General features: G+C 38.7%; 1 protein-coding gene across 1 annotated transcript in view; it reads right to left on the reverse strand.

Annotated features, from left to right (window-relative positions):
• SNX25 (sorting nexin 25) overlaps positions 1-16,163 on the reverse strand; it is an 80,887-nt gene that overhangs the window by 30,404 nt on the left and 34,320 nt on the right. The window contains exons 6-7 of the mRNA XM_064710531.1: positions 11,011-11,081; positions 570-760 (exon numbers count right to left, since the gene is read on the reverse strand). Of these exons, the coding sequence (XP_064566601.1) occupies positions 570-760; positions 11,011-11,081 (262 nt within the window). The remainder of the gene's footprint in view (positions 1-569; positions 761-11,010; positions 11,082-16,163) is intronic.

Consider the following 16,163-nt stretch of genomic DNA (forward strand, 5'->3'; position numbering starts at 1 on the left):
TTTTATTTTTGTAGATGCTGGCCAACACAATAGTTACTTCTAATTCCAGACTACAGTGGTATTGAAAACCAGCATTCAGTCACAGCAGCTTTGCCAAAGACTTTCTGCAACAACTGCTCAGAGTTTTGTCAATTGCCTTCCATAAGTGTTTACTTTTGAATAATTCAGTATCTTCAAAACCCACACATATTTCCTAAAGTAAGTATAACGAGGGCCAAAGACATATTGCACATATGTTGGCAGTCTTTTATTCGAAAGCAAGTTGCTACTTTGACAAAAGCTGCTAAGCTGCATGTCCTTATTAACTCCCTACAGGTGGTATGTCTGAAAAATCACACGTGCTTACAAGCCACTCAGCCCTCTGTGAAGTTTCAAATTGCACAATATTCCAAGCTGAGCAATTAATGTGTCTTTTCAGGTACTTCAGTAACCTTTTCCCAAGGTAAATAAACCAAGCAGCAATTAAATTGTACTTGAACTCCTGCGGGAAGGGAGGGATTAATGACAGTGAGGCAACACAATCCAGTGGTAACACACTTAGGAGGACCTTCAGACAATGCCATTTGTACCTTCTGACTTGGAGGGCCATCACCTTCATCAGAAATGCCATCTTCCTGCTGATCATAAGCTGGCCCTCCCAGGAGCCTTATTCTCTTCTCACATTGCTTCTTTGCCACTGTCAGCTGATTAATGTACCTCTTCACATTGCGAGCCCTTAGGAGGTCAGCTTTCATTGCTGCAGTTTCTTTTCCTTTTGAATCTAAGAATAAAGCAAATCAGAGACTGTATTTTACAACAGGAAAACATCCTTGTACCATTGCTTCAGTGAAAAGCAAATCAGAGGCAGTATTTTACGACATGAAAATATTGTAGCACTGCTTCTGTGACCTGTCTGATCAAAGCATCTGTCATCCATGAATCAGCTATGCTCATCAGTACAGATAATGGCAAGTTTGCATTTGAAACAGAATGGTGATTTTGAAACATTCTGCAATGATAACTCAAGAGTTTACACAACAAAGTTGAGGAAAAAAATTATTATTCAAATGCATAACAAAACCCAACCCCTCCAGCTCTTTTTATAGTTTGTTGGAGGACACAGCCCAAGACCTCTATACAGGATGTACATTTATCAGATGGCATTAAGGAAATTACCTACAGCCATGGCAAATGATAACACGTGGAGCTGATGGCCAATATACCTCACTGAACACAGCATTGACTGCCTGGAGTCATGAGGGACTGGGCTCTCTTCCCCTCAGCCCAGCATGACACATTCCCACACATCTTATTTGCAAACCCAAACCTCTTGTGCCTGATGTGAACAGCCTATCATACAATATCCCCTCCAGACAACTGACCAAAGTTCACTCAAAATAGTCAGATGACTAAGAAAAAAATCTTATAATGCCACGCCAACACTGCACAGTACTGTTAGAAAGTAATGTGAAGATGACAGTCAGCTGAATAAGACTTTGTAATAGCCAGTGTAATGTTTGTGCATTCTACATTCCATCCCCTTCAGCTAATTACCAGGGTTTTAAAAAAAAAGAGCAGCAGATAAAGCAGATATAAAACCTTATTGTGCAGAAATCATGTTTAATATCTGCAGGATGCAACTGATTTACATTTATACACTGGTTTTATTTTCCTCTTGCTCAATGATAACATCCATGCTTTTTTGGGCTGGAGCTATTACTCAGTAGCAAAGTACTTAGCTTTTACTTGCCTCTGGATTATCCGACTGCTCAGGGATAAACAGTAAAGATCTATTCTACTATGTTTTCAAACTATTAAATGCTAGCAAAGTCATGTAGATAAAAAAAGCATTTGATTTTCACAAGAGTTGCTGTTAAGAAACAATTACATAGGTTTGTGACTGCAAACACAGCAAAAAGGAAATCTCTCAGAAATTATTCAAAATCCCTATTTTAAGCAAGTTTCCAATACATTATGGCAACTTCTCCTTTTACAACTGTTTTTATCCTTATATTTCCAACTTAAAGCCACATGTAAGCATTGGATGCAACTCCAAGTTGTCTTTTGCATACTGAAGGACAACTCAAGGTACACGGAGCTCCCTGAAGTTCTACACATAACTGAGTCCAGATATTCTCCCATTATCTTCACCCATATCTTTAATCTCACTTGATTTCCTTTATGTTTTTATGTTGATATGGATGGTTCCTGATACAAATTTTATTTGTAGTATTTATTTTATTAGTATTTTAATGGATGACTATCATTTGCATCTGAGCTGCCATATAATAGTGAACTAAAGAGATGATACACACTGAAGCAAATGATAAAATTACCAAAAAAAAAAAAAAAAGCCATCTGTTTTCCTGGCATGTTATCTCCGCAGGGAAGTCAACAGAGCATTTAATTTAGTGTTTCAGTTCCCTAGACAGAAGCACCAGTATTAATGAGAGAAAAGGAAAGGAAAAGACCTTAAGGACAGAACAATGCTCTCCCCCAAATCAAAACATTTACAGCTATTACAAATACAGGAACAGAACATTAAAGTTTAAGATTAAACCTCAAGATTAGAGTTTAAGATTAAACCCCAACCTTATCCTTGCTGCACTTGACTCTAAGATGATTTTTTGCAAGTTATCAATTCTTTCAATAGTTTAAATGCTTTGGACTCATAATGCATACTTGAACACCCACAAACAGTACAATGCAATGATCATTCAGTCTTCTTAAAACAAAAGTACCCTTCTTGATGGGAACAAGGCATTCTTGAAGGGTTTTCAAAGCATGCATGTCTACTTCACCTGAAATCTTATCATCCTGTGACCCCAGGTGAGATTAATGAGCCCACCATTTCCAGTGATTATTGCCTGTCTTAACAGAGACCCTTCAAAAGCATTTACCTCAGCTCTTCATACCCAAAAGGAGCCACTCCAGCCAAGCATCTCTCAGGGCAGTTCCCAAGCTAGAACAGCCAGGCTGTTTCTGCTCCATGGGTAAACAGGGCTGGGCACTGAAAGGGCCAGTGACGTCCTTCACACATAAACAAGAGGCTGCTGAAAAGCAGAGCAGCACACAATGGGGCTGATGTGCTACAGGGCAGGAAAGACAGCGTGGAACTGGGGACTAACACTTCCCTCTTCCAAATTAGGAAAGACAAACTAGCAGAAATCAGGAGAAGCATTTTCAGCTCAACTGGAAAAGGTTAGGTGGATCACCGGTTTTAGCCAAACCTTAATGTGTTTTGAGATTTTAGAGATTTTCAGACCTAAACTGCTCTGCTTTTATCATATTAAGCACTATCAAAACAATATTTTAAGTTATAAAGACTTCTCTTTTGAGTACATTCTTGTCTGATTCCATAATCACCAAAATACTGAGACAGAATTAAGAGTGATTCTCCCCATTTCTGAGCATCAGGAAAGATGATGTTCATTACATTCAGGTATCACTGCATACACCAAATAAAACCAGAAAGGCACAAAAGGAAAGGCTTGCATGTATTCACACACCCTCCAGCAAGCTTCAATAAATAGAAAAGAAGTAGATTTCTGCTACTAAGAGACTGTTTCACCACAATGCAAGGAGGAAAAAAGCATCCTTTGAGTAATATTTTTTTCAAGAGTAACAACTTTGCACTTTGGGTATTTCTCTAAAAAAATATTATTAAAAACAAACAAAAATCACTCCTTATCAGCAAGACAAGAAAGATGCTACTTTGGGATTTCCTTCCAACAAGCTGCATACACTACACCAACAGCAACTGAGCAGTCTCCATCTTCAAATGAGCAAAGTGTCTTCTACTAACTTCCTCCAAAATAATTCTCCTTATCTGAGGAAATTTTGACAGGACATGCACTGCCTTGGAGGAATTTCAAATCCCAGAAGGGTCCTGTGCACCTCTCCCAAAGACAACCCAAAGCAATTAGTAACAAAAGCTGAATTTCAAACTCTGCTTATCAATCCACAGTTGTAGATAACTCAATTTGCACCAAACAACATTAAAATATAAATAGTTGAAATGAGCTCAAACTTACCAAGCAATCAAAGCTATGCTACCTGTGCAAATTGTTTTATTCTATGCATTTTTGCACATCTGCAGTAATTTCTGACAAAGCTTCCACACTGTCTTCTAAATCACTCCTAACTATCTTGACTTGAGCTAAGCTAGAAGCATATACCCAGAAGCATTATGCCAATCCACCAAAATGATTTCTGAAAAGTGATTTCTCACACCTAATTTTCTTTCCTCTTCTTTTTTTTTCCCCTATGGTGGCTTTGCTACTTGAGGAAGTTTATATCTATTAAATAGATCAAATTGAAGTACATATTCACATCATCCATTTTTAAGTCAGAATATGGGGCCTTCCAGATTGTCATGCCACAAAATGTCACACAGCCTTTATTATCCTTAAGCACATTGGAGGATAAACAAAAGCAATGTAAATTTGCTTAAAGCAGAAATTTAATGGTATTTTAGAAATGCATGACCTCTTAGTAGTACCAGCAGAAGGCAGAGATTTCTCATTTTACCTACAAAGTTATATATGGCAAAAGCATGAATAAAACTGAGAATACAAATTCTTGTTCCTTTATAGTTTCGGTAACTACAGATCCATGACACCTGGCAGCACATGCAACAGCACTGACCAGCCCTACCCATTACTGAAGGAGCAACACACATACTCCCCATCACATGCTTTTTTGCAAGATTTTTTCCAAGAGCCAGGTTAAGCACATACAGGGCCTCCTAAATGCCATGCTTAGTATTTAAGTAGTGAAGATCAATTTAATATTTTTGTGTAAGCAGTCACTGGAACTGTATATATAACTTACAAGTCTTTATGGACCTCCTCATATCTTAGAAACCTTGAATTACAAGTTTTAAAAGCCTACATAGGCCTGGAAAAGCATTTGTTCAATTCTGTGAGAGCAGGATGACCTTTAAGAATAGCACACACTGTTCTTCTAGTGCCCAAGGTCCAAGGAAAGGACCTTGGGCAGCTCTCCTCTGGTCTGACAAAAGACTGAGGAAAAGAAGTGTTAAATCCCAACCACTTCCACAGACAGCTCTGGGAAAAAGGGCTTGCAGGGAGACCATGGACAAGTCAGGCTCTGATCATTAGCAGTGTGTCACACAACACAGCATCCCACTCACAGCCACAGCTGAGAAAAATAAAAACTCCAGTGGCAGTAAGGCAAAGCTGAGCCTGGGAGTCAGTATGTGCCATACAATAAAGTAAAATCCACCACAGAGAGCCTCTGCAGGTCCTTGCACCCCCTTTGGTCACATCTATCTGAGCAGTCAGCCTCTTCCCTCCCTCTTCCACTGGACAGCATCTCCATTACCATCACCAGCAGACTCAAAGGATCTCAGGAACAGAAAGAAAAACGTCCCCTACAAAGCTGATTTGCAAATCACAAATAAAAGCAAATAAATGTACCACAGACTCTGCAGCCTTTACCCTCATGCACATGGATTCCCTGCACACTTACTGCCTGAGCATGACGTGCAGGCACAATGTCAGCTCTTTAGGCCTTGCCAGAAAACTGTGCAAAAATAATTGCGTGGGAATGCTTATTCCTGTGTGGAGGATGCAGGTCAGGGGGAGGAATCATAATAGAGTTTTGACATAATTAAGTTACATGGCATCTGTAATCTTCTGGAACCAGTACCCATTTTACTTCACTTTAAATTATCATCTTGACAAAACCCACACATCACAACCCACATAACTAAGCTAGCCCACAGTCCCAGGGTTTTTTTAAAGTCCCTTTTCACAGCTGAACATTGAAGCCTCTTTGAGAACCCCAGCACCTGAGAGGCCTGCCCACAGCCAGGCCTGTTCCTGTGCCACTTGTCAGCTCTGCTTAGAAAAGCAAATATCTAGACACACAGTGGGAAGGCTCAGCAGGAGAGCTCTTCTGCTGCAAGGCAGCAGATCTCTCCACACAGAAATGGCTGCTTATTTGATCTGTCTCACAATCCCTGCCTGAAAACGAGCAGTTTTCTCAACAGGGATGCCCTGGGGTCGATTACACTGCAGTGTCTGAAAAACAGCCCCATCCAGCCACATCCAAGGGTGGTTTTCCACTCATACTGTAAAGTCATGTGTAAGGTGAGGGCATAGAAAATTAAAAGGCAAATCAAACAAATCCCTTTACAAAAAAATCCTTAAAAAAAAAAAATCTGTTGAGAGACCTGCTCTGTGTTGCCCTAAGACAAGGTACATGCATTTTTGGGGTTTGTTTTAAAAAGCAGCTAGTAAAAGAACCTTGCTAAAATTCTGGTAAGATCCTGTAATACAATATCAGTATGAGAAGAAACAAAAATGTGTCTGTTAAAATTAGAATCAGTGTATTTAAGCAGCTTCCTATTCATGTTACAGCAAATATCCAGTTCTTATAACAATTTACTTTTGTCGCTATTTCCCCATTGGTGTTTTCGATACCTTTTCTTTACAAATATTTAAGATTCTTGCTTCTAGAAACTTGCATATCATCTGTCATTCATGCTATAAATGCCTAGTCCAGGTATTTTTCCTCTTACGAAATGCTTTAATAGATCAAAATGCAGTAAACATTTTCAGATAAGCATTTAGAGTCCTTCAAAATCTTCAGTAGATAAGATAGATTTTGTAAAATAAATAAAAACAAACCAACAAACAACTGAAATAGTTAAAATTTAGCTTAAATTTTACTTGGTTCTGTACTTAGAATGAATCTGTATCAAAGGGTAAGATGAGGAGAGTTGTTTATAGTTAAAGGTGTAGAAGGATGTGACTCTTTTAACCATAGCACATGTGACTGTAGAGAGGGGTACCATCTGAAAATACCAACAGGAAGAAAAACCAAACAAATTAAACAAACAAAGAAAAACAAAAACAAAACTACCACCAAAACCAAGCTGCCTCCTACAGTCACTGCTTGAGTGATAATGACCATTTTGGAAGAAGATACACAGGAAGACACTGTTGGAAAAGTGAACATGTACACACCAGATTCTGTGCTTCTGTGCCAGTGTAAATGAGGGAAGTGCAGGGTGAGAATGCAAGGAAACAACTTCTATTTACAGTGGCCTGCACTGCTCCAAAATAAACTATCTACCCCTCTAGAAACAATAATGCTGTGTTACGTTTCTTATTCAACTTCAGCAACGGCCAAAAGCAATTCTCCCGGCCACAGAAATTCCACCATCCACCCACAGCTGGCATCACACTGCAAACCTCTGACATTACTTTGTGCCCCAACATTTTGACCTTTGACTCTCTCAGGGAGCCAAATGCAAAACTTACTGCTTAACATGAATCAGATGCTTCTGTACATTTTTGTTTGCTCTCTTATGCTCACATACCAGAAGATTCAAGTGCTAGAAAACTGAAAAGTAATAAATCCTAAAACATGCCATTGTTTAACTATAGAGGGTTTAATAAAATCATGTGTAGAAGTACTTTAAAATACTCTCTGATTTTATTAGTGTCCTAACAGCTAAATATTTTGCCAATAGGTGGCACCAGCACTAGTTAAAAAGTGTAAAGAACCCTGTCCTTACTGAGCAACAAGCCTTCATCTCCCACCTTACTGGGCACCAACATTAAATGCATACTTTGGCATCACCAAATAAAATAGTAAAAAGGTCAGGTAACTGTAGCCCCAAATGAGAAGTCATCAGTCTGATATCTGGTCCTCAGGCTATTCATCCTTTAATAATAGACACCTAATCTTTTTAGAAAAAGTAGGTATTTTTGGTCAGTTTTAGAGACTTAATTATGTCTCTTTAACCAATAGTAAAAGCCCACAGTCCTGCTCAGGAATACTGATTGCAGTTCATGTGGTTGTACAATGCTTCTTTTGCTAAAAGTATAAATAGTGGTTAAGCACTCACTACTGCAGAGTTTTGGCCACTCTGCTCCACTAACTGCCCCTCAGGTTTTTGTTTACACCTTCTTCCATTGAAAACACTGCCTCGGGGAGCTCCCATATTTCCAAATGATGGAGGCTGAGACCACTCTTGTGTGGAACCCCAGCTGAGTACTGCATCCAGTTCTGGGGACCTCAGCACAGGGAAGACAGAGGAGGGCCATGAAGATGATCAGAGGGATGAAACACCTCTCCCAAGAAGAAAGGTTGAGAGAGCTGGGATTGTTCAGCCCAGAGATGAGAAGGCTTTGGGGACATCCAACTGCAGCCCCTCAGAACTTAAAAGAGGCCTGTAAGAAAGATGAGGCCAGACTTTGTAGCAGGGCCTGTTACAACAGGACAAAGAGGCAATGGTTTTACACCAAAAGTGGGGCAATTTGGACTATATAAAAGGAGTGTCTTTTACAATGAGGATGTCAAAACACTGGAACAGGCTGCCCAGAGAGGTGGTCCCATCCCTGGAAACATTCAAGGTCAGGTGGATCAGACTCCAGGCAGTCTAGTTGAAGATGTACCTGCTCATTTCACAGGGGCTGGAGTAGACGATTTTTAAAGGCCCTTTCCAACCCAAACCACTCTATGATTCTACATCCACATATGTACTATGTACACTTGCTCTACTCTTACACCTTGAGAGCAGAATGCTGGCCAGCCAGAGCTCAGCTGCTCTAGTTGAACAGCCAGGCACTAAAGAAGCAGTTACATTTTCAGGACCCAACTTTGCCACAGGAAAAAGGAAATAGCTCTCAGTAAGACTCTCTCTTGCCAGGTTGGGGTCAAAGCTAAGAGATGCCCTTGACACAAAAGCCAAGAGCACATTTAGCAGCAAAGGAGGAACTGTCCTATTCATCCAGCTGCCGTGCTCACACATCACTGCAGGTGTGCACCACGTGCTGGGGGAGAAGGTTAAAAAGAGAAAGACAGAATGAGACTGTGCAGACACACTTTGATTTTGCATAAAGCTTACATTTAATTATTCACCATTAAATCCAGGGGTAGCATTGTGCAGTAGCATCCAGAAAAGGAAACATCAAACATGATGCTAAGTAACATGGCAGTCTGTTCTACAAGACTTCAACAACCTTTATGTTAGCAGTGAGTTGTGCTGCGTTTTTTTTGTTGTGTTTCATTTGTTTTAATAAGGGTATCACAGTTTTTCCTTTTGTTTTTAAAATTCAGGAACACATTATATTAATTACCACATTAGGTAAAATGCCTCCACCTCCTTTAGGAAAAATAAGCCACAAAACAGTCTTCAGAACTAGATTTTACCCCTCTACAATTTTGATAGTCCTCTTAAGAATTTATTGTGCATACATAGAGCCTGAAAAATTTTGGTAGGTGAAAACCTGAGTGGAATAACTGAAATTAAAAATCTGCCCTAAATTTGTGTGAACTATAAAAAAAATGTATTGGCATGCCTCTGTTGGGCACACTGTTTCATATGCATCAAGAAAATCACCTTTTCCAGACAATGTGCATGACCACTGGCTATTTAATAAACAAAAGGGTTAGCCCCAATAGCTAACAGAGCCAGCATGGTAATCAACCCTTAAATTATAGATAACGTTACCATAGGAATAAACCAAAAATAAAAGTCCCTATCATAATAAAAAAAGTCAATGCACCACCTAGTGAAATTTGTTAGGGTTTTTTTTTAGTACAGGTAGAAATCAAGAGCCCATAAAAATGCAGAATCAACTTTACCACATACCACCAACTCTGTATTTTTGTATCTGTTCTGCAGCAACAGACAACTGTAGCTTCAAAAAAAAATCTTCTATTCATGACTTAGAACAGTAGATATTTAAACAGATAAAGTCAAGGGAGATAGAGGAGAATTAATTAATAAATAATTCATTGTAGGAACATAAACTGTATCAAAATATTCCCCAAATCAATTATTGTCTCAAAAAGACAAATGGTAGCACAAATGGAAATACAGGCTTAGCAAGATTTGACTTTTCATAATGCTCTCTGAGTTAAATTCCCTATCCTCATTTTATTACTTTATGAAATAGACTTTCCATTCAATTATCCTTTATCTGAAAAATATTAATATATATTTCTGTAATGTACACTTGAATAAAAACCAATGTCTACTTTTCCTGTTATCTTGGTTTAATACAAGCAGGATAGCCTACTGGAATGAACATTTATCTCTATTTTAGAGAGTAAACAAAAAGTATAATTGGTATTGACAACCTTATACTTTCTAAAACTTGAGCATGGACCTCAAACTCTTCAGATTGCCAAAAATTTCCCCACCCCACAGCATGTTCATTTTCTGTTTCTGCATTTTTCACTACACTTGAATATACTTTTTAAAGTTTTCCTTTCTGATATAAGGAACTAGAAACGGATTTTTTTTAACCTAGAGAAAGATTCAGATCACATGAGAACGTAAAATCTTTTGTATTTATTTACAAAGAAATTAATTTTACTATCTGTTGCCTTTTTATTATGCATTGATACAACTGAAGTATACGTCCCTAAGCAATGACTTAGTAATTTTGCCATTCAGATGATCTCCTGATGATATACCTCAGTTTTCACATATTTTGAGAGCCATAAAAAGTAGTATATGTAATAAATATAAGTATGACTATAATATGCACTGCTTTTTAAAAGGCAGCCATTGCCAAATCATTGCAGACAATGATGAGGACTCTTTATTGCAACTCAAAAACATAATACATTAAAAAGTCAAAATAACTGACTGACAAATTATGCTGTATCATTCCTTCTTCTGTGTTTTGAAAAGAGGACAGATTGAGATTTTGAGGAACAGATTGTATGAACAAGAAAGTGGAAATATGATTCTCAGCATATGAATTTGTAATGTCAGAATTCCCAGTTGCAGCAAGTTCTGAAAATAAATGTATCATAGATATGACCTTTCTCATGATCCATCAGCTTAGATGAACATAGGATGGGAGGGATAATCATACCATGTGAGCTTCTGGAAGACTCAGACAAATGAAACAGAATCAAAACACTAAAGGCATAGCGTTCCTAAAATCTGTCTAAAAAACCCACACGCACTGATTGCATACGTATGGCAAGAGTTCAAACAGCTTTTCAAAATGAAAACAACAGATGTTGGAATCTTACCTTTCTGTCTCTTCACTTGGGGAATATTGCTGATTGTGGTTGCCTGAACTATTTCCACTACAATTTGATACCTAATTTTAAAAACAGTAGGGAGTAAGGGTGAAGAGAGGGAGGAAAAGAAAAAAACACGGTATTAATTTTTTACAATGTGTTCTTCATACAGCACACTTAACAATTAATAAAAATCAAAATACTTCTACTTCCTCCTCACATAGAAACAGAATAATCTCACAGTATACCTGAAACCTAAGAAGCAGTGTGTACATGGAGCAGGGAAAACAGATTATCTTGAAAATGAGACATTCAACTAACAATAATGCTGCACTCTTCTCTCAACTGATGGCATTGCACAGACAGGTAATATTCACAACACTATATAAAGTCACAGTATAAAGTCACACTCCAAACATTAAATATAAGTTTTCATAGGAAACCAGGATGGTAGTTCAGTTTAAAAGAAAAGAGCCATCCGTAAGATTCTTCCAGCTAATCCACTCAAAACCGAGCATATATAAATTTGTAGAAGAAACAAATTACACTGAAATATGTAAAACCTCAAACTATTACACTCCAGGAATAATTAAACATGTTTATCACCTAAAACTATACTAAACAATAGCAGACAGTTAAGCAGCTAGCAAACTGAATTTTAAGTAAAACTGATTTTGCAACTAACAAATACCATGCACTCAGCAAAGAAAATGACTGTCACTTAAGTCTCATAAATGTCAAAGTCCAGGTCATAACACTCAAATTCCTTTCAATGCACTTACTTTGGTAGCAATTGATTGGTAAGAAAGCAAGTATCCCAGTGAATTTGCTATCTATCAGGTTAACTCTTAGATGAAAGCTGAAGCCTCCTGGAAAGGCTGCTATTTCTGTGATGACTTATTCTCCATTTAAGAAAGAACATGTGATCCTCAAAATATTTCCCTTCTTTCATGTCAACTTTCTTCACCAACATCACTCAATTCCCCCCATTTCTCTTGCCTCCTGAAACTCTTCTAGGATTTTGATTGTCTCTGGCTTTTTGTATACACAGTTTTATAACACAGCATACACTCAACTACATTTCCAGATTTTTTTTTGTGCAGCAGATTCTTCAGTTATGAAATTGAAACCTGAAAACCTGTTTGAAAACCTGTAATTTTTGTAACACTACTTCATTCTGCCATTACTGTATTTTGATTGTTTCCATCCACCAGCTATTCTTGCCCAGTCCATCAGAGGAAGAACAGTCCCATAGTAAGGGTGGTGCTGTGGTGCATAGGAAGTCCCACAGTTAATTCCCTACTCAGACAAAGACTTCCCAAATTATTCAGGGCAACTAAATTAGACTTCTGATGCATTGATTACGAGATCTGTTAATGCACTGCAACGACATTAATTCACCTTACTCAGGTGTTGCACAGATTTCATAACTGCGAAATCATGAATTTATCAAACAAGGTACAGACAACCAACTGCACATGGAAGGTAGTTCCCACTTATCCTGCAATTTTTTCCCTTCCATTTGTTCACTTTGCCAGTTTCACATGTTTGTACTGCCAATACTTAACACAGCATCTCTTTTTTCCTGTTCTTTGTATTACTTTAATATGGGAGATGCTTGGAGTTACATGCTCAAAGATGCTATTTAGTCTGTTCCTCCCAAGCACTGGGCTCTTGCTGTAACTACTCAGTGGGAGTGCTGTACAACCCTGCACCAGAAACACCCCTTGCTGCACTGCCAGACCATGGCCCTTTTCTCTCTGTAACTCTGTTCCAAATATTCCAGCTGATAGATGTTCTGTGGTGCTGGTGATTAAACATCTAAGGACATTTTAAATGTGAGGTATTAATTTAACTTTGAAGAAGTGACTGTGCTTGATAAACTGGACCCTTCATGGCTTCACATCCATATTACTTCCTTCTTCCCTATTCTCTGTTCTATTCCTGCACTCCTCTCATTTCTTAGGTAAAAGAGGATACAGAGCCAGTAGTAATGGTCTTTCTTACTGTGAGCTGTGTTGTGACTTTTTGCTGCTGTAATGATAAATACCAGAATAAATACAATGCTGAACCTGAGAGCAGAATTAAACCTATCCATCAGCTTATTTCCTTATTATTTGTTCTCAACTATGTTTTTAACCCAGCAGGTCTTTTATCTTTAGTCTTCTCCTCATAGAGAAGGTACATGTTTCACATCTGATGAGTAAGAACTCCTCTTTTCTTCCTTATTTGTAGCAGAATTCCAATTAATCCATGCTAACTTCAGTCTGAGGGGAAATGAAGGTGAAATTTCACTATTTCTTTTTGAAAGACAGGGACAACACTCTGTGAAAACTTGGTAATAAAAGTCTGCCTCCCTTCATGACAAACATCAAAGAAATGAAACTTTAGAAAGAGCGAGTTTGAAGGACATGAGTGTATAACCATACAATTGTCCCTTCTGTGAAAGCTTTGCTGGTTTGTTTTTCTCACCCCATTACCCTCAGCAAATTCAACATTTCACATGGTAAAGGTATGATAGAAAAACAAACAAACCCAAAATAGCTCCCCAGAAATCAGCAAATTCCTTTTGATGAAAATATCAGCTCCCCTGATTTCCCTACAAAAATTAAAGGAATACTTCCACAAAAACAATCGTTATGTTCCAAGAGATTAAGTGACTAAATGTTAGAGGTTCACTATAGAACAAACAAACTATGAATCCCAAAGTTCTCCAGAATAACCATTAAGTAGTTACTGCACCATTCAAAGGCATTCCAAAAATAAAATCCATAAAAGCAATGCAGAAAATCAATACAATATTTCTTCTAAAGGTAGTGCTTCTAAGCTAGGAGAGAAACAAGATTTAGAAAATCCTAGCACCATTGTTATCCTTTCAGGGAGAGCTATTTGCACAGCAGAGAGCTTTACACTTGCTTACCAGGAGACCCAGATAGCCTCCCTCTCTCTTTTCTGAATTCCTGTGTGAGAGCAACACACACCTTTCACCCACAGGTTTCCACTGAAGCAGGCAGAGGCTTTCCCTGCCTTCCCCACCATCAATCCCTGGCTATACCCACAAGGCAGCCCAGCAAAACTCTGTAAATGAAACCAGTCTGGAAGGATGCCTCAGCAGCCCTCCCTCCTGTGCTGTCAGTGCATACACCCAGGAGCCCCTGCCTGCTTGGCTGTGCTCAGGCAGGAGTCTGAGGAAATGTTTATCTGTGTGCCACAGCCTCTTGAACTTAGCAAGGTATTTTATCTTTATTTTATTAAACAGATAATAATCAATCCGCAAAGATAAGCATGACAGGAATGTTTAATACAAAATAATGAGCTCCCAGCAACTGCAGTACCTTAAGATAAATTTCCCTCAAAGCTAAGCCTACAGTGAAAATTGCTACTGCCTGTACATGTTCTTTACCAATATGTTATGTGGCAACATTATAAGTAACAGGAGGGGGCTTAGAGTTCATGAATGCCATGCTTAGAACAGACACTGAAAAATTATTTCCAAATAAAACCAAGAACAGGAATTCTTGATGAGCATAATTACCCAGAACAGCATCTAACTGGAAAACTCTGTTTAAGTAAAACATGCCAGTAATTTATTTGTTGTAAGAGAATGGGAAGCATTTGCCCCATTCCCATCACTCCAGCAGACTCTCACTGTGCTTCTCAGGGATAAGTGCACAACAGCTTATTTGTTTCTTCCCATTTAACTCCTTCTCTATAGATTTGCCCTGTGGTTCACTGTTGTGAGTTACAGCTAAGTACCACCTGGTTTTGTTTGTTTTTCAATCCATATAGGGACCACTCTTTGGTTTGTTAACGCAAATCTGCAAGCTTTCACTGGTTAATCATGAAAGCTTTGCCAAATAGACTACACAAATTTGAGATGACTGCAGGTTGGCCCATCTCTCTCAGGGTGCTCCCAAAGTGCTGGAGGACAAAGAGAATGGGAATGCCTCCTCCCATAGGAAATGCTCTTTAACCACTATCCCAGAGGAAGGAAGAACACTGCCTCCAAAATCAAATACTATTTCTCTTTGAAAAGAAGATCCATTTTTTCAGACATTTTCTATTAAAATACTGATCAGGTTAGACTGACCAACATTTCATAGGGTGTACAGGAACACATTTCAAGATGATGGCAGTTGGAATTCATGGACTAGAAAGGAAAAACCTAGGAGCAGCCAAAACCACATTATTTCATAAAGCAGATCTGCTCTCTGGTATTAGAGAACGCAATTTAAAGTGACCTATCAGCTAAAAAGAGAACACACTGAGCATTAATGTGCTTGAACAACAACAACAAGATAAGAGTTGGGCTGCTTTTGAAACAAACAGATCCATTAGTGTGATTATGCTAATAAATACATCAATTAGGTTTTAGGCAGAGTCTAATATAGACTAATTTCTGCTCTCAGGAAAGGCACGCTGTCCTAGAGTAAAGAGCAAATTTTACAGCAGATGAACAATAAGTAGCCAAGCAACAGAATCATTTCACCATCACCTAAATGTATTTTCCTATCCCAGAAATGCAAGTGGTTTCAGAATCAAAGAGAAGAACAGAGAAAGGATGACGTTATTTGCACAGCCCATACACTCCATCCCAATAAGCCAGCTCTTGGCCTGATCAGGCCAAGCCTAACAGAAGCTCAGGGTCACAAGAGATGGCACAGAATGCACCAAATGTAATCAATATGCATGTTTTGTATTTCAGTTGTTTCTGCAGCCATTTGAGAAGAGAAACAGCTGGCCTGCAGCAGCAACAGGGGGCAGTTGGGAAGAGGAAAACCTGCCAGGTCTGGCTGGTGGCGAGAGCTTAGGACAAACACTCCAGACACGGTTTCAGAAGTCCTCCAAAGCTTTGCTCTGCTCAACAAAACCAACTCAAGGACATCTAGGGAGGTTCTATAACAGCAGAACCTTCTCACTGTCTCACTTCCCAGTCAGCTGTTCCTTATCCTTTCACATAAATCAGAAATCAGAGGAGAAACAGCTGCAAAGAAAAGACAAGCATAAACAACCAGTTCTTGGGCAAGCAGGCTGGAGGTGCAGGCAATATCTCACATTAAGAGATATAAGGAGAAAGATGAGACAGGGAGTGGAATTAGTATAAAAGTGAGCAGGTGCCATTTGCATTAGAAAACAGGCAAACAAACATCAAACAAACTCAT

Source organism: Zonotrichia leucophrys, chromosome 4, assembly GCF_028769735.1.
Source record: "Zonotrichia leucophrys gambelii isolate GWCS_2022_RI chromosome 4, RI_Zleu_2.0, whole genome shotgun sequence".
Taxonomy (NCBI): Eukaryota; Metazoa; Chordata; class Aves; order Passeriformes; family Passerellidae; genus Zonotrichia; species Zonotrichia leucophrys.